We start from the raw sequence: 19282 nt of genomic DNA, 5'->3' as shown, positions 1-19282 counted from the left end.
ATTACAGCTTTACCACCCAGAGTTTACTGATGTCTCTGATGTGGGGCTCTAGGCTTCCGCCACGCCCAGCGGAGAGGTTGTCACCCTGCCCCGTGCTCTAACAGGTGATCCACTGGGACAAACACCTGGGCCATGTCACAGGGGAGAGCTATGACTATTTTCCCACACCTTTATTAAGTAACTCACAGTCTTTTGTTCCATTTTAATCAGCCCGATCCCTATTCTAACTAGGCTGGCTTTGTAAATTTTTTTCTCGTACTGAATTTTTGATACTACACTCCCGAATAGGGTTAGTTTTACCAAGTGGAAAAAAGTGGATCACAATGTTGTATGATTTGAATACCCCTGGCCTCTGTTCTCTTCTATGTGAGAAGTGCCTAAGTTATTACCATCATCAGAAATTCAACCATTATATATTCACTTCACTGGATCCTAGATTTACTCTTAAAATGCAAAGACCTCAGGGAAGGACAACTGGGGCTGCATTTGGAATGCTGTAGAATTGGATACAAATTCATCTGCGCACCCAACCTTCCTTGCTCCCCGTAACAAATTTAAATGAACTTGAAGGGGAAAAAAATTCACAAAAGGTAAAATTCAGACTGGGAAGAGGAGAATGGCAGAGGAGAGAGGAGCATTTCCACCTCCATCTTATCTTAGGGTCTACGGAGGTGGGCTTCTGTGCTGTTATGTCTTTTAAACCACTTCAGGGCGCCTCTAGTGGCCAGAATAGCTCCAGTTGCCCACACCTTAGGGATGACTGGGATTGGCCAGGAGATGACCGGGTGTAATAATAGTGACTATGATAATGAAGACCTCTTCCAGTACTGTAGGTTGGTGTCCACTTTTACATTTACAGAGCATTCTCAAATTCCCTGGTCCTCAGGGCTTCCCTGGTGGCGCAGTGGTTGGGAGTCCGCCTGCCGATGCGGGGGACACGGGTTCGTGCCCCGGTCCGGGGGGATCCCACGTGCCGCGGAGCGGCTGGGCCCGTGAGCCGTGGCCGCTGAGCCTGCGCGTCCGGAGCCTGTGCTCCACAACGGGAGTGGCCACAACAGTGAGAGGCCACAACAGTGAGAGGCCCGCGTACCGCAAAAAATTCCCTGGTCCTCGTCATAACCTGAAGGGTGGGAGATTGTGATTTCACTTCACAAGGGCGGCTCAGAGCGTGAAGAGACCCAGCCAAGATGTGCAAGCTGCTGACCTGAGACCCAAAAGCATCCGAAAGACTCTCAGCCCAGGGTCTGTCCTCCATACCCTGGGACTGAACTTGTTCTTACCAACAATTCCCAAGCATCAGGGACAAAGGTGTGATGGGGGGAAGGGAGAGAAGCAGACACTCCAAGAGGGAGAGAGAGAGCTTCATGACCTCACTGCCCTCCCAGGTGAGGGCAGCCCCTCCGAGGGCATAGCTACTTGCCTGCACCCAGGCAAAGTGGTGGCAAAGCCAAAGTGTGGGTGGGGGGCGGGGGGCAAGGACCTCAGCCCCATCCCACAAACCCCCCGCAGCGCCCAGCGTCCCGCAGACCTAGTCAAAACAGCGCTTGCCGCGTAAACACAACTTCAAGACCCATCCCAAGTGGAGGGTGTAGCTTGGTTCTCAACTCATGTCTCCACGACCTCTGACATGAGGTCTATGTAGGAAGCCCGTGGTGTCCACGTGTGTCAATGCCAAGTGAGACGGTGTCCTGTCTGCCTCTGAGAGTCCACCCAGTATTAGCGGTCTCAGCGTGGAGCCCGTAATAGCCAGAGGCTGGAGCATCTGACCTTGTAAACAGAACCAAGAGAGTTGCCTGTGAACGTGACCCCTGCCCACCCCACACGGCCCCCTCTTGGCTTCCTGGGGCCGCCCGGGAAGTACCAGCCGAAGACGTAACTGATGACCCCAGTATAGCTCACCATTCAGACGCTCTGAGAGCCAGGGAGAGGCAAACGAGGACCACAAACGCCCTCCTCGGAAAAGGTAGATGTAGAGCCGTGAGGGAGATGCATGTTTCATTTTTTAATTGAAGTAGAGTTGATTTACAATGTTGTGTTAACTTCTGCTGTACAGCAACGTGATTCAGTTATACATACATCTACATTCTTTTTCATATTCTTTTCCATTATAGTGATGCATGTTTCATTTTAATTATGTGCAGACTGTGTAAGCAATGACTCACTAGGTCTGCGTGGAAAGATTTTCCAAGGGGGAATTTTCACAGTTGTCCCTTCAGTGTTGTGTTTTCTACAGAGAAAAAGAAAACACAAGGGGACAAAAGGGTGTGCTGTCAGGGCCAGGGCCTTTGACAAGGTGGGTGGGGTTCTCTCTGGCCCTAGTCTAACTTTGTGACCTTGAACACTAAGACAGGAAAGTAGCAACAATCCCACGCCGATAGGTAGCATCCTGAGGAGTCCCCCTCTGCACCAAGGCAGAGTTATCCTCTCAAATCAGGGCACTCCCTGAAGGGCCTTCCATGGCTCCCTATTTTCCATAGGACAAAGTCCAAATTCCTTAGCAAACCTCCCAAGACCCCGCATAATTTGAGGGCATTTCCTAGTTTTTCTACACACGGCTCATTTCTTGCAGAGTAGTCAGTGGGCCTCAGGGGCACAAGGAGGAGAATAAAGCACTAAGTCCTTCGCTGGGGAGAGGCCTATTGCAAAGAAGAGCCTTCAGATACAGGGTCACCTCCACCTAGAAGCCTTCCCAGATTGCCCCAAGTAGAAATGACCTCTCCTTCCCTCGTGGCCCAGTCTGCACTGAAGAGACACTTCAGGTGAAACCTGTCCACACGTTGCACTGTTGTAGCACGATTCTCTCCCTCTGGCAGATTAGAAGCCCCACGTGGACAGGCCCAACTGTTGTCTTCGGACAAAGCCTGGGGCAGCACCTAAATAGAGTAGGCCGTCAATCAAGGCCTCTAGGCTAACCAGCCACATAAACGAATATCGTGTGAAAGGAATGTTCTCGGTGTAGCAGCACTTTCCTAGGGACTACGCTGAAGACCTCTCTCCCCTCAGTTGGTGCTGAAATGCTGCAGCTGTTAATGGACGCTCGGCTCTGAGGGACCGGGATGCAGACCCTTACTGGGTCTCACTGGAGGCTGTTCTCTGCCCGGGAGCAGCAGGCCTGTTGTAACGATGACCTGCAGGCTGTGAGTGGCCCCCAGGACAGGGACAGCGCTGCAGTCAGCGCTGCTCACATCACCCCCGACCTCCTCGCTGCCGGCCCACTCACCCACCCAGAGGGGAAGTCCTGTGCTCGCTTTCCTTTCCCCACAGGTAGAACGCTCCACTTTCTTTCTTTTTAAGCTGTTTGGACTTTGTTTCCTCCTTTGATGCCATGACCCCCTCGGTGGCTCCAGAGGGGACCTCCTGTGCTTCCCTCCTCTGCACAGAGCACTGGCTGACACCTGTCCTGTGTCCCGGGCAACCCCGAAGCAGCCCCGCGATGCCTGTCCACTCAGAGCGTTTAACTACTGTTTAAAACTCAAGAGCTCGTTGCAGGAAAATAGCACTAAATAATATGAAATACTAGAGTCCTGTAGGAATAGGAACCGAAGTGCACGATGAACACTATAGGAGTGGGAATAGGAACAGAAATGTATATTAATGCTATAGTAATGGTAACAGTTTAGCATAGTGTAGTAATACTAAAGTGCTATAGGAATAGGAATGGGAATATACTATTAATGCTATAGTAATGGTACCAGTTTAGTATAGTGTACTAATACTAAAGTGCTATAGGAATAGGGACAGGAATATACTATTAAGGCCATAGTAATGGTAACACTTTAGTATAGTGGACTAATACTAAAGTGCTATAGGAATAGGAATGGGAATATACTATTGATGCTATAGTAATGGTAACAGTTCAGTTTAGTGTACTAATACTAAAGTGCTATAGGAATAGGAATGGGAATATACTATTAATGCTATAGTAATGGTAACAGTTCAGTTTAGTGTACTAATACTAAAGTGCTGTAGGAATAGGAATGGGAATATACTATTAATGCTATAGTAATGGTAACAGTTTAGTTTAGTGTACTAATACTAAAGTGCTATAGGAATAGGAATGGGAATATACTATTAATGCTATAGTAATGGTAACAGTTCAGTTTAGTGTACTAATACTAAAGTGCTATAGGAATAGGGATGGGAATATACTATTAATGCTATAGTAATGGTAACAGTTCAGTTTAGTGTACTAATACTAAAGTGCTATAGGAATAGGAATGGGAATATACTATTTATGCTATAGTAATGGTAACAGTTCAGTTTAGTGTACTAATACTAAAGTGCTATAGGAATAGGAATGGGAATATACTATTTATGCTATAGTAATGGTAACAGTTCAGTTTAGTGTACTAATACTAAAGTGCTATAGGAATAGGAATGGGAATATACTATTAATGCTATAGTAATGGTAACAGTTCAGTTTAGTGTACTAATACTAAAGTGCTATAGGAATAGGAATGGGAATATACTATTAATGCTATAGTAATGGTAACAGTTCAGTTTAGTGTACTAATACTAAAGTGCTATAGGAATAGGGATGGGAATATACTATTAATGCTATAGTAATGGTAACAGTTCAGTTTAGTGTACTAATACTAAAGTGCTATAGGAATAGGAATGGGAATATACTATTTATGCTATAGTAATGGTAACAGTTCAGTTTAGTGTACTAATACTAAAGTGCTATAGGAATAGGAATGGGAATATACTATTAATGCTATAGTAATGGTAACAGTTTAGTTTAGTGTACTAATACTAAAGTGCTATAGGAATAGGAATGGGAATATACTATTAATGCTATAGTAATGGTAACAGTTCAGTTTAGTGTACTAATACTAAAGTGCTATAGGAATAGGGATGGGAATATACTATTAATGCTATAGTAATGGTAACAGTTCAGTTTAGTGTACTAATACTAAAGTGCTATAGGAATAGGAATGGGAATATACTATTAATGCTATAGTAATGGTAACAGTTCAGTTTAGTGTACTAATACTAAAGTGCTATAGGAATAGGAATGGGAATATACTATTAATGCTATAGTAATGGTAACAGTTCAGTTTAGTGTACTAATACTAAAGTGCTATAGGAATAGGGATGGGAATATACTATTAATGCTATAGTAATGGTAACAGTTCAGTTTAGTGTACTAATACTAAAGTGCTATAGGAATAGGAATGGGAATATACTATTTATGCTATAGTAATGGTAACAGTTCAGTTTAGTGTACTAATACTAAAGTGCTATAGGAATAGGAATGGGAATATACTATTTATGCTATAGTAATGGTAACTAGTTTAGTGTACTAATACTAAAGTGCTATAGGAATAGGAATGGGAATATACTATTTATGCTATAGTAATGGTAACAGTTTAGTTTAGTGTACTAATACTAAAGTGCTGTAGGAATAGGAATGGGAATATACTATTAATGCTATAGTAATGGTAACAGTTCAGTTTAGTGTACTAATACTAAAGTGCTATAGGAATAGGAATGGGAATATACTATTGATGCTATAGTAATGGTAACAGTTTAGTTTAGTGTACTAATACTAAAGTGCTATAGGAATAGGAATGGGAATATACTATTGATGCTATAGTAATGGTAACAGTTTAGTTTAGTGTACTAATACTAAAGTGCTATAGGAATAGGAATGGGAATATACTATTAATGCTATAGTAATGGTAACAGTTCAGTTTAGTGTACTAATACTAAAGTGCTATAGGAATAGGAATGGGAATATACTATTTATGCTATAGTAATGGTAACAGTTCAGTTTAGTGTACTAATACTAAAGTGCTATAGGAATAGGAATGGGAATATACTATTTATGCTATAGTAATGGTAACAGTTTAGTTTAGTGTAGTAATACTAAAGTGCTGTAGGAATAGGAATGGGAATATACTATTAATGCTATAGTAATGGTAACAGTTCAGTTTAGTGTACTAATACTAAAGTGCTATAGGAATAGGGACAGGAATATACTATTAAGGCCATAGTAATGGTAACACTTTAGTATAGTGTACTAATACTAAAGTGCTATAGGAATAGGAATGGGAATATACTATTAATGCTATAGTAATGGTAACACTTTAGTATAGTGTACTAATACTAAAGTGCTATAGGAATAGGAATGGGAATATACTATTGATGCTATAGTAATGGTAACAGTTTAGTTTAGTGTACTAATACTAAAGTGCTATAGGAATAGGAATGGGAATATACTATTAATGCCATAGTAATGGTAACAGTTTAGTTTAGTGTACTGATACTAAAGTGCTATAGGAATAGGAATGGGAATATACTATTAATGCTATAGTAATGGTAACAGTTTAGTATAGTGTAGTGATACTAAATTACTATAGATAGTACTTTAGTACTTTCCTACAGTAGAAGGAAAACAGTACTAAATAACAAAATCAGTACTAAATTTCGTGGTGGTAACAATATTTTTTAAGCCTTAATGAGATGTTTTTCCTCTTTCTGGATACTTTCCACTTCACACACAATACTTCTGCAGTTCTGATGCCTGTTCAATTGAAAATTTGTAAACAAAGATATTTTTTAAGTGTTGGTGTAGCAAGAACATAACTAGGATAAAAAGGACACGAAACGCTTTTGCCACATTCGTATTCATGCTGTGTTTGAATGTCGGTATTGTCAGTCAGGATTCCTCTGGTTGCAAGGGGCAGAAACCTGCCTGGACCTGGCTTCCGCGGACGTGGGCACCGTCTTGCTCAGGAAGGGTTGAGGGGGCCGCAGGGACACAGCTGGGCCTCAGGGAGAGCTGAAAGCAGGGCTCTGAGACCACAGCATTCTCTCGTCACCCCGAGTTCTCCGTGAATGTCAGGTGCATCCTCTGTCTCACCTGCAGACCGGCTTTGGCCGTGTGGCTAAAAGGCATGGTGTTCAGACAGCTTGAGAGTTCTAGTTTCTGATCAATTCTGCCACCAGAGCTGGAATACGTAACCTACCCCAAAAAAGGCACCATGTCAGCCCCTCCCAGGTCTCGGCCCACCGTGGCCAAAGGTGGAGCACTGTGGTTGGCCCAGCAGGAGCCAAGTTCCTTGTCCACTCCAGAATATTCAGGAGCAGCATCCCAGGAGGATGAGGCCATGTCCACAGGACGGGAGGGGAGTTAATGGCAGCTCAGTTTCTAAGAACGAGAGGTCTAGACAGTCAGTACTACAGGTGTGATCCACACTCTCCCTTTAGGGGGTCTCATAACCTGATTCTCTCTCTCACAACCCAGCTGCACAGTTGAAGGGGACAGAACAGAGGGCTTGTGGCTGGTGACCCTTGAAATGTTCATCAGTAGCAAGAACGCATTTTCCTAGTAATTAATCCTCATCTCTTCTACCAGATGCCAGTTCAGCAATCTCATACCATGAGATTCAACTTTCATTCATTTTATTTTATTCACTTATTCAGAGCATATATTTCTTTTTTAGTGTTTTTTTATTTATTTTTGGCTGCGTTGGGTCTTCGTTGCGGTGTGCGGGCTTCTCATTGCGGTGGCTTCTCTTGTTGCGGAGCACAGGCTCTAGGTGCGTGGGCTTCAGTAGTTGTGGCTCGTGGGCTCAGTAGTTGTGGCACGCGGGCTCTAGAGCGCAGGCTCAGTAGTTGTGGCACACGGGCTTAGTTGCTCCGCGGCATGTGGGATCTTCCTGGACCAGGGCTCGAACCCATATCCCCTGCATCGGCAGGCAGGTTCTCATCCCCTGCGCCACCAGGGAAGCCCCGCATATATTTCTTGAGGGCCTATTTTGTATCGGACGCTCTGCTCATGTGGAAGATATAAAAATGACCAAGACGTAGTCCCTGCCACAAAGAGGTTACAGTCTCGTGAGAAAGGCAGCCTTGGAAACATGTGGCGACCACATGTGATGACCAAGGTGTGACCATCAAGGTATGAATTCAGTGCTGCAGGATTCGATGTGGAGACAGAGAGGGAATGGACGCATATATCAACCCACATTGTAAACACAATCCACGTGCTTCCTCTTCTCCGATCAGTTATTAGCATCAGGACGTTCCCTCCCTCATCCAATGGATTGTGTTTACCCAGCACTTTCATTCACATCCTCTTCACACCTCAGAATCATCAGCCATGTGAAGCAGGTAACGCAAGGATTATCTTCCTCATTTTGCACGTGAAGAAATCACGATCCCACGGCGAGTCCATGACAGCACGGGCCCTCCGACCCATGCCTAGGTCTCCAGTACAAGGCCAGAGCCACCGTGCTACGCTATCTACTGCTGGATACAGAAACCCTTCTGGAAAAAGAAACCTCGTCCTGATCTGTCCCCAGCGACACGCAGAAGGACTCTGACCCGCGTTCAGCAGCCATCTGGGTCCTAATCTACGTGTGGCCTTCAACACTCTGCCCTCCGTCGGTGCCTCTGGTCTCTGACCCCCACCGAGTCTCCATCCCCAGCCCCGTATGAGGCCAGGTCTGTCTGCTGCTCTCGGATCTCACTGATACAGTGATGAGAAGGGACTCGGCACTGACCAAGGAAAAGTCACACATAAGATGTGAATATGGATCCCATTCTCCAGAGCGGTGTGTCTAAGACTTCAAAGTGTCCATCAGTCATCTGCAGTTGCATCTCGTCCAAGTGCAGATTTGATGGAGCGGGTTTGACATAGGACCCAAATTTTCTATTTCTAGCAAGCTCCCAGTGATGCTGAGGCTGCTGGTCCGCAGACCACACTTGGAGAAGCAAGGATCTGGATTGAGGATGCTAACGCATCTCAGCCGCTCTTGGGAAAGACAGCAAGTCACTCGGCTGGTGCTTTCTTAAAAAACTTGAGATGGAAAATAGACATGTGACCTCGAAAAAAATATTATTATAAAGACATGTTTATAGGAGGAACCCTGAGGTGAAAATTAAAAGGTCTTGTAAACTTATGTGTATCACACAGCCCACCTCTGCTTCACTTGCCCTGAGTTGAAAGTAACAAATCACCTCCAGCTAATTAATGCATGTGATGTTGTTTGGAACAAAACCTTATGGAAAATGCAGGTTATAACCCATGGTATTTTTCTTGTCTTTTTCTCTATAGGAGATGTCAGTGAAAAAAAGGGTCCGGAATGATTACTAACCCATGACTCCCAACAGTATGACAGGTATCTGTTTTATTTTCTTTACTCTGTGTGTTTCCATTTTTGTTCCACCCAAAGAGAAATATAGGCTTCCTAAAAGACCAACCTAAGAGTCTTAGCAACAGTTATTTCCCAGCCAATGAGTGTTATTAAATGCAAATATATCCATACTCTGGTTTCTTTTCAGCTCGTATAAATCTTTCGCCTTTTACTAAAGATTTCTGTGGGGGGGGGGTGGAAATGCAAATATATCCTGTGACTACATCCCAACAAATGTGCTTCCAGCTTTTTCGGAAGCCTTGAGATGCATCATCACCAGGAACATGATGGGAGGAAATGATAATTCACAGTGAAATCCTAGTTTCCAGCCTTCCCAAAGGTTACCCTCTCACACGCAATACTTTTACCTGCCACATTCATTCAGATCAGTATAAGAAATGGCTCTAGGTACTCAGTGACCACTGAGTTCAGACATCTTCCTGATGGAATATTCAGCAGCAGGGTCAGAATGGAACATGATGAGAGCACATAAGCTGAAGTGAGCTAGAAAGCAAGGGACAGAGGCGAGACAGAACGCCCCCGAGGAACAGAAGGTTGCAATAGCACGATTCTCTGTTCAACGCACAGAGCTGGGATTACAAACTCACAGGCCCCAGGGGCCAGATGGGTAACGCCCATGCCCCAGACAGCTGGCTGTCAGGAAAAACAAACCAGACAGGAGAACCAGGCAACAAGCAGGGAGGGAACCCAGTGTGTCCAGAGATTTCAAATTTTCAAGAGAAGCTGGAAGCCAGATTTGGAATGAAATATCCCCATTTCTGTTTGGTTTTTTGGGTGGCCGCGCTGCACGGCATGCGGGATCTTAGTTCCCTGACTAGGGATCAACCCCTTGCGCTCTGCAGTGGAAGCACAGAGCCCTAACCACTGGACTGCCAGGGAATTCCCCAAAATATCCCCATTTCTAAATGCAAGCAATTAACATATAAAAATATCAAGGATTCATGGGCCAGTCAAAATACGTCTTCTGACTAGAATCAACCGTGGGCTCTCAGTTTATAACCACACCTTCCAGCCCAACCCCAAGCCTAGGACTGTCGTTTGGTTACCATGGCAGCAGGGCAGGTACCCACAGACCTCAGCCTTCTGCAAGTTTACAAGCCTTAACGTAATGACCATAACCTTACATCCCCCAGAATCACTGCCCTGTCTCTCGACCCATTGATACTCGAGTTCCTGGTGCAGCAAAAAGATAGAGCACCTGAACAAACTGGAATGATTCACACCTGTAGGATAGCCTCGGAATCCCATCTTATCTTCCCATCTTATTTCTCAGTGACAGTCACCAAAACACACCCTCCCCCATTTCTGTGTCACTGCCAACTTGACCATTGTAGCATGGAAGGCCATGGACCATACATAAACAAATAGGCGTGGCTGTATCTCAATAAAACTTTATTTACAAAACAGGCAGCAGGCCAGCTTTGGCCGAGGACTGTAGTTCGCTGACTCTTATTCTAGGGGTCAGGATAGCCTTATTGTTGAGCAGAATCCCCAGGCCAAATCAGCTCATCTCCAGGACAGAGCTAGAAATCCAGGCTTACTCTAAGACGGTTCTGTATTAAGCCAGCTTTCAGCCCATCTGCGGATGCGGGATGCTTTCCCTGTGGGCTGGGCTGGAACCAGCTGCCCCTCCTCCCCGTGTAGGAGGATGCTTTTGCTTCCCAGCATTTGCTTCATAGCATAGAAACTAACAGCAATTCTATTTTCAAAAGAAATCTACTCCACACATGCATATGCTCAGTCTATGTTAATGGGCTCAGCTGAGAAAATCATTGCTTTAGACTCCCTTGTTTGTGGATGAAATAAAACAGTGTCCTTTTCCCTCTGTCTTTTCCTATGGTCTCAAGCTGCATGTTTATTTTAAGAAACCTAAAAGGAGACCATAATAAAGCTGTAAGTCATCAGAACTAAGTGCTTGCTTTAAAAGCATAACTTAAAGGGCAAATATGCATATTTTCTTTTTGAAACACATAATATGCAAATACGCATATTTTCTTTTTGAAACACATAATGGGTACTATTACTGTTATGCAATACAGGAAATCAATTAACCTTTATGAAAAGAAAACCAATTTTTAAACGAACAGCAGTAAGAACATTGAATGCGTTTTGCCAAAACCCAGCAGACAAGCATTTTCAGATTAAAAAAACGCCTTCAGCCACTTAGGAAATTTCTGTATTTTGCACTAACTCAAATGGAGAATGGTTTATTTTCTGGGGCTATTTAATATCCACTGCAGTGGAGTCAAGCCCTGCTAAAATGTTCTCGTTGCTCTACCTTAACCTAATTTGACATTAGGATTGTATGAAATCGCTCACCGAAAATACTGATTCTTAGAGGAAAGGAAGGAAGTGCCTTGATACCGTATTTTATTGGTTGGGATTAAGCACGGCTTCCTAGGGAATCTTTGGGGGACTCTGCTAACATTTATGCCATTATAATGAGCTCCACTTTGCAGAAAATCATGATTCGTTGCATAGGGGAGTTTGTTCTAAGATATGAATACCTAGAATTTTAAATACCCAAATGAGAGGCTTTTAGCCTTGACTGAAAAGGGACCTAAGAACTCGGACCCCTCTAAATGTGCCTGGAGAGGCAGAAACAGGGCTCTATTACATTGACCCTGACCTGGTTCTAGGGAGTTAGGATGCGACATAAAGTCACCCCTGTGATGAACCTGCCACGTGAATAACATAGACCTAACTCAGCAGTGTGACCTGCGCCTCTTCTCTGTGACCTGCTTGTTCATCTAACTTCCCAGCTGCGACCTTTGCCTTCTCGTTTTTCTCGCTCAAGGCATTATGTTCAGTGTGTCCCAGGGGCAAGGGGAGGAGTGTCTGCATGATGGGAAAGACCGGAGCGCTCTGTAGGTGTCCCAGTGTTTTCGCTGTGTGATCCTCAGGTTGTTTGCGTGCTTGTTTCGTGTGTGTGTTTGTTTCTTCATTTTTTTTAATGGCGGTATAGTTCTTTTACAATGTTATGTTAGTTTCTGCTGTACAACGAAGCGAATCAACTGTTTGTATACATATATCCCCTCCCTCTTGGATCTTCCTCCCTTCCCCTCCCCCCCGGCCCACCCATCTAGGTCACCACAGAGCACCGAGCTGATCTCCCTGTGCTATACAGCAGGTTCCCACTAGCTATCTGTTTTACACGTGGTAGTGTACATATGTCAATCCTAATCTCCCAATTCATCCCACCACCCCCGGCCCTCCCTGTGTCCACACGTCCATTTTCTACATCTGCGTCTCTATTCCTGCCCTGCAGATTGGTTCATCTGTACCATTTTTCTAGATTCCACATATATGCGTTAATATACGGTATTTGTTTTTCTCTTTCTGACTTACTTCACCCTGTATGACAGGCTCTAGGTCCACCTACGTCTCTACAAATGACCCATTTTCATTCCTTTTTTCAAAAAGGAAAGAAAGCAAATTTGTCGTTGGCGGTAGGAGGTCATGACGGGGAGGGTTCTTTACCCTTCCCAACGTCTTGTATAGGTGGGAGGTTGGAGGCCACAGAAAAGGCAGTAGATGGGGGCACATGCCCCACTCTGAACAATATAGAAGAATCTGATTTAGATGCTTTGTATCAAAGCCCCTTGTCCTGATTTGTTAAGCATGATGAAATTTACATTTCTCACTACACCTGAGGTTGAAATTGTTTTGCATGTCTGTTGGCCACTTGTATTTTTTTTCTTCGTCCGTAACTTCCTTGCTTGTTCATATATAGTGTCCAATTGCCCGTTGCGGGTTTTATAGTTTTCTCATTATTTGTAGAAGCAATTTATTACGTATTCAAGATAATAACAAAGCAAGCCACCTAATGTCTCTAGAGGTTGACTTCCTTGTCAGTTAAAGGAGAAAGTGAGAAATTCTCCCTCTACTTTGAAGATTAGGTCGCACCTCAGATGTGAACATTTGTAAATCACATTTTCATAAAGTCGGGCATGGGTACATTGAAGGCTGGGTGTAGAGAAAAAGGGCACCCTGGAGAAAGTTTTTTTGTGTGTTTTGGGATAATCCTAATGTATAGGTTTTTCAGTCAAACAAATCACCTAAGCTGGGGAAGCTCGTGTTTTATTGTAAAGCCCATGTCATTTTCAAAGGTGGCCTTCCTAGCGTTCCTGAGGCTTTCCAACCCCTCCTTATGACCGCTGCCTTCCTTCCTTCAGAGATAGAACCACAGTTGTGCTCTTGTTCTACAACCTATGGAGAATATCTCCTCACGAGGCCAGAGCTTGCTCACAGCCAGATAATGACGCCACTCAAAGGTAATGAATGTTGGGCTTCCCTGGTGGCGCAGTGGTTGAGAGTCCGCCTGCCGATGCAGGGGACACGGGTTCGTGCCCCGGTCCGGGAAGATCCCACATGCCGTGGAGTGGCTGGGCCCGTGAGCCATGGCCGCTGAGCCTGCGCGTCCGGAGCCTGTGCTCCGCAACGGGAGAGGCCACAACAGTGAGAGGCCCGCCTACCGCAAAAAAAAAAAAAAAAGAGATAATGAATGTTAACGGCTTGCGTGTTGTTAGCATTTCCCATCAAAAATGTTCTTCTAAAATGGGATTCTGTTCACAGCTACTTAGTGACCCATCAAACCCGTGTTAGGCTTTTAATATACTATTATCATAAATAATGTTATAATGAACCACAGTGTACATAATGTGACACCTCTCTGATTATTTCCTCAGGATAAATTCTACGAAGTAAAAAAAAACAAAAATACTGGGTCAAAGGGACTGAACATCTTTCAAAACCTTTTCTGTTGCCAAATCGTAACCAGGTTCCTGGACCAATCAGCACTGTAGTGTCCATTTTATCACATATCCTCTAACTTTGGAGTTTTGTAGTAGTTTAATTTTGAGAAAGGCAATTAATTAGGCAAAGTTTTATCACAGTTTTTATCAAAGTTTTTCAAAACTTTACATTTTTCTTATTGATAATAGATTTGACTACACACACACACACACACACACAGTTGGCAACTTAAATGTCTTCTTTGTGACTTACCTGTGCAATGAACTTTTCTACTGTACTTATTAGTCTTTTTCTTATGATTCATATATTCAGGATTTAATTCACTATCATAAATGTTACAAACTTTTTCCCATTTTAGTATACGTCTCTCCTTGTTTATAGCAATATTTGACCTTTTTAAAAATTTTTCTTCTCTTGAAGTAATTCCATACTAACAGAAAGGTTGCAAGATGAGTTCAAAGAATATCCAAAGTCCTCAAATGTTGACCTTTTATCACATTTGCTTAATTCTTCCCCTCTCTCTTTCTATCTCTACGTATATAATTTTTATTTGGTACCATTTGCAGATAAGCTTGTGAACATGATGCTATGGCATTCTTGACATACAGAAATTTTTAATTTAGATATAGTGAGCTCTCTGGAGATGTCATTTTAGAATTCCTGTCTTTGTTTTCCAGCTGAGAACGGGGCTCAGTGGGTCCTTGGGATGAGTTAACACTTCTGTGCCAACACGTAGTTCTTTTCACTTAGACACAGGGATGACTAGTTAAGAGGGAAGGTTGTCTCAACAAACACCTTTTCTGCACCAACGACAGACACCCCCATGGTACCCTTGCCCTAGCCTGGGGGGGGAAGGGAGGGGAAACCCGACAGTGCTGGCTGTCCTTCCTTCCCTCCTGCCAAAGTCAGGAAAGCCACGCCCAGGTCTGTGTACTGGTCACCTGGCAAGGGACATAATAACACAGAAGCCAGATGTGGCTCTGCTCCCTTTCCCCACGTTGCTCCAGAAACCAGGAGCTTGGATCGTTGATTTATATACTCCTGGCATAATTACTCTGAAAAGGCATCTGGAGGCTTATTTCACTTTGTTCCGAATTCCTGTTTCCCCAGTTGTGGCCAAAAATAAAATGTGGCCTTGGATTCCATAGAGCCAGCTATGCATATTACAGTGTGGCCACAAATAGTTTTGGAGAAAGAAAAATACCGACTTGCCCAAAGAGCTAGCTCTACTGTTGGTGGAGCCAATCACAGAAGGGAACTTGGCTTTTATTTCTTGGGTATCTAACCACCTGAAGCAATAGGGGCCTCTTTGCTCCCTCCTCTGCATGGTGCCACTTCTCAAAGTAACCAAAATCTCGCTGCAAGTCAGCTAGAAAGGAAAGGCCAGGCTTCCCCCAAATGCCTTGAGGGCGAGAGGAAGGCTGCTGCAGACAAATCACACAGAGGACCTTTAAATTCCTCCCTAGACGTCTCTCCCCATCACTCCTGAGGTAACTGCAGAAACCCCAGGTCCCCTCCTGGCTCTGGGGGCTGCAGACCCCGCCCACTCCTGTCAGGAGCCCCGCCCTCTGCCCCTCCCTCCTCCCTCCCCTTCTCCACCTGTTCATTCCCCTTGGAGGTGGTGGCCCATCGCTCTGTCTCTCCCGTCTGCATCCCCCTGTAAGGCTCTGCTCAGCAAAATAAACAGATCTTCCTTTCTAAGGAACTCATCTTAGAAAGCAAAGGAAGGGAGAACCATAATTGCTTATCATTGTCCATTTTCCCCCATCACACACAAATTAGAAGAGTGAAAGTCCCTGAACGGGGTCTGGTCTGGGGAAGAGAGGAGACCAGCATCTCAGTTCAAGATTTTCTCCAGTGTCCACCATACAGGGAAAAATCAAGAAAACCACACACACAAAAAAGAGAATTTCTGTGCAGCTAACACATCACCCTTTTCTTTAACACGAAAGCAAATACAGAAGGAACAGTGATACTTTCTACAATACGAATGGGTAAAGGAAGCCAGACCTGGCAACATCATCTACCTAAGGAAGAGCTGGCCTTCTGGACTCTGTCTCTGTCCCTCTCCCATCCCTCACCTCATTAACTTCCTGAACTTCTCCCGGAAGAGAAACTTCCTACTGAAAAACATGGGGCTTTCGGAAAAAGACCAAATTCATGATATCTCACCAAATTCAGCCAGATTCGTGAAAATCTTCCCTCAAAACTCCTGGGGACGTGAAGACATTTGCTTCTAGACCAACTTCACTTTCCAAATCTGAGCTGCAGCCAGGTGGCCAGGAAGGTGACATGTCAAAAACAAAACAAACAAACAAAAATAAAACCAGGGCTTTGGGACTTCCCTGGTGGCGCAGTGGTTAAGGGTCCACCTGCCAATGCAGGGGACACGGGTTCGAGCCCTGGTCCGGGAAGATCCCACATGCTGCGGAGCAACTAAGCTCATGCACCACAACTACTGAGCCTGCTCTAGAGCCCGCGAGCCACAACTGCTGAGCCCACGTGCCACAACTGCTGAAGCCCACGTGCCTAGAGCCCGTGCTCTGCAACAAGAAGCCACCGCAGTGAGAAGCCCACACACTTCAACGAAGAGTAGCCCCCGCTAGCCGCAACTAGAGAAAGCCCACGCGCAGCAACAAAGACCCAATGAAGCCATAAATTAATTAATTAACTAATTAATTTTTTTTAAAGTTTGAAAGGAAAAACAGGGCTTTATAGAGTGAAAGGTGGGAACACGAGAGTGAAGAAAAAAATTGTCATACAGAGTGAAGTAAATCCAAAAGAGAAAAACAAATATCATACATTAATGTATATATGTGGAATCTGGAAAAATGGCGCAGATGAACCGGTTTGCAGGGCAGAAATAGAGACACAGGTGTAGAGAACAAACGTATGGACACCAAGGGGGGAAAGCGGGGCTGGGGGGATGAATGGGGAGATTGGGATTGACATATATACACTAACATGTATAAAATAGAGAACTAATAAGAACCTGCTGTATAAAATAAAGAAAAGAAATGTATTTCCTTATCAACAGCCCCTGTATCCCCCCAGAAGCCACCCTTTACAATATTTGGCCTCTCCTGGACCCCCACCCGGGGCCCCACTCCCTGCCCCTCCCCACCTCCATTGTCACCAGCATCACTTCTGTCACCACCACCACCACCATCACCCCTCAGTATCCACCATCTCCACTCTTTTGAGCCCCCTGTAACCAAGAATTGCCCGCACCTCCCTATTCGGCTTGTGTTAACAGTCACAAATGTCAACCCTAACCTGACAGGTTCTGTTATGTCAGGACAGATCTTCCTCTCTGTTCACCCAAGGTCCTTCAAAAGAACTGAAAGTCATTTTTCCCAACAGGAATTTAGTCCCTGATGAACATGTGATGGTATTGCGTTTGCAGTGAGCCAAGAGTTTCTTCTCTGCGCCACCTCCACCTGTCCCCAACCCGCAACTGACAGTCCCGGGCTCGTGCTTTACCTCCCTTGGCTTTTCTTTTACATCTTGGCCATCATGACATTCTCGCTCTGGAGTTTTCTGTGCTGTAGAAGGGAAACTAGTGTGGACGTCCAGCTCCCCAGCCTGTAGGATGCAGGTGCATCCCGTCATGGTGCTGATGCTGAGCTGAGAGACGTTTTCTCTAACCCTCACACTTCACACATCGGGAGGCAAAGGCGAGCACGGTGAAGTGACCTGCCCATAGTCACCAAGGTGGACAGTTAAGTGTTTGGACACTGTTCCCAAAGCATGGGAAACTGACTTTATTTTATTTTATTTTTTTGCGGTACACGGGCCTCTCACTGTTGTGGCCTCTCCCGTTGCGGAGCACAGGCTCAGCGGCCATGGCTCACGGGCCAAGCCATTCCGCGGCATGTGGGATCTCCCCAGACCGGGGCACGAACCCGTGTCCCCTGCATCAGCAGGCGGACTCTCAACCACTGCGCCACCAGGGAAGCCTAGAAACTGACTTTAAATAGTGATCAGGTCTCGTTTTCTTTTTTTCTTTTCAATTTTATTTCTATTACATTCCCATCACCATTGCTTTTTCTCTTTTGGGGGGCCACGCCACGTGGCATGTGGGATCTTAGTTCCCCGAACAGGGATGGAACCCGAGCCCCCTGCAGTGGAAGTGCCGAGTCTTAACCATTTGACCACCAGGGAAGTCCCACCATTGCTTTCTAAGTATCTCTTTAAAATGCTGCTATACAGAGTCGCTTTAAAAGACATTTTTCTCACCGTACAACCTTCCAGAGGTCCAATCTTACAGAACTTTTGATTGCCCACCATTTTCTTTTTGGTATTAAAGATGACATGGGAGGAACAAAAGATAAGCTAACAGTGGGGTTTACATTACGTTACTGAGGACTTATGTTCTTAACTGAAGCTCTTAGTCTTTTTTGCTCAGCAGTGTGTATATAACAAATCTCCAAGGAAGCTGGATTCAGCAGACTTCCTTTTTGGGGGAGGACCTACCCTTGTTCTGCTCTGATTTGCCTGCACGTTCCAGTCACCCTGGGAGCTTTGTAAAATCCCAGTGCCCATGGCACCCCAGACCAGCTAACTCAGAATCTCTGGGTGTGGACCCAAGACTCAGTATTCTTTTAAAACTGTCCAGGTGCTTCTGAAGCACAAGGCAGTCTGAGAACCACCATCTGGACACAGTGGTTCTCAGGCCAGGCTGCCCGTCCAGGTCCCCTCGGGAGCTCTTTCAGAATACCAATGCCTGCACCCGACCCGAGAGATGCCAGCCGAGCTGGTCTAGAGTGGAGCCTCTGGCGTCTTTGTTTTATTTAACTCCTCAAGTGATTCTAATGTGCATCCGAGTGTTGAGAAAAGAGCAGTTGTTCTCAAACTGCGTGGTGGGGTATCAGAATCACTGAAAATTTTGGTTACAAAAAAAGGCAAAACCAGCTCTGTTCTACAGTATTACCGAATGACAAGGACCTGGGCTTCTGGGTTCCTTACTAGCTCTCCAGGTGACTGATACACACGGAAGCTTAAAAACCACTCATCTAGTGGCGTTTTGTTTTGTTTTGTTTCATATTGGATGTGTTTAAGCAAATGTTTGTTTTCCAACATTCGTTCTAACATTTCTACCATTCTGGCATTTCCTCTGAGTACCTACAAAAGACATCTAAAATATCACCTGTTAATCTAGGGTGAACCGGGACAAACTGAGATGTAATTCATGATGCTTTGCTCTGGTTGACTACCTGGCGTGCCTTGTCACTTTCACCCAGGAATGACAAGCCCACAGCGCCTGCAGTCCGCATCTGGCTGGTGGACTGCAGCATCTCATTTACCTCAAAGGCCCGTCAGGGTAGGAGCCCCTCCAGATCACATGATCATAAAGTCCT

General features: G+C 44.9%; 1 protein-coding gene and 1 non-coding gene across 21 annotated transcripts in view; both read left to right on the top strand.

The window, feature by feature from the left end:
* The window catches only part of THRB (thyroid hormone receptor beta), a 397985-nt gene that overhangs the window by 285527 nt on the left and 93176 nt on the right, over positions 1-19282 (top strand). For all 20 annotated transcript variants that reach the window (XM_089911216.1, XM_089911223.1, XM_089911214.1 and 17 more), the window contains one exon: positions 9068-9131. In XM_089911216.1, the coding sequence (XP_089767342.1) occupies positions 9110-9131 (22 nt within the window). In that variant the 5' untranslated portion in view covers positions 9068-9109. The remainder of the gene's footprint in view (positions 1-9067; positions 9132-19282) is intronic.
* On the top strand, positions 9275-9385 carry LOC115804001 (U5 spliceosomal RNA). The gene has a single exon (XR_004024806.2). It is a non-coding gene; the product is annotated as a U5 spliceosomal RNA (small nuclear RNA).

This window comes from Delphinapterus leucas, chromosome 4 (assembly GCF_059928025.1).
Source record: "Delphinapterus leucas isolate spDelLeu-1000000601 "Yukka" chromosome 4, BTC_Dleu_Yukka2, whole genome shotgun sequence".
Taxonomy (NCBI): Eukaryota; Metazoa; Chordata; class Mammalia; order Artiodactyla; family Monodontidae; genus Delphinapterus; species Delphinapterus leucas.
This window is presented reverse-complemented; position numbering and strand designations above follow the sequence as displayed.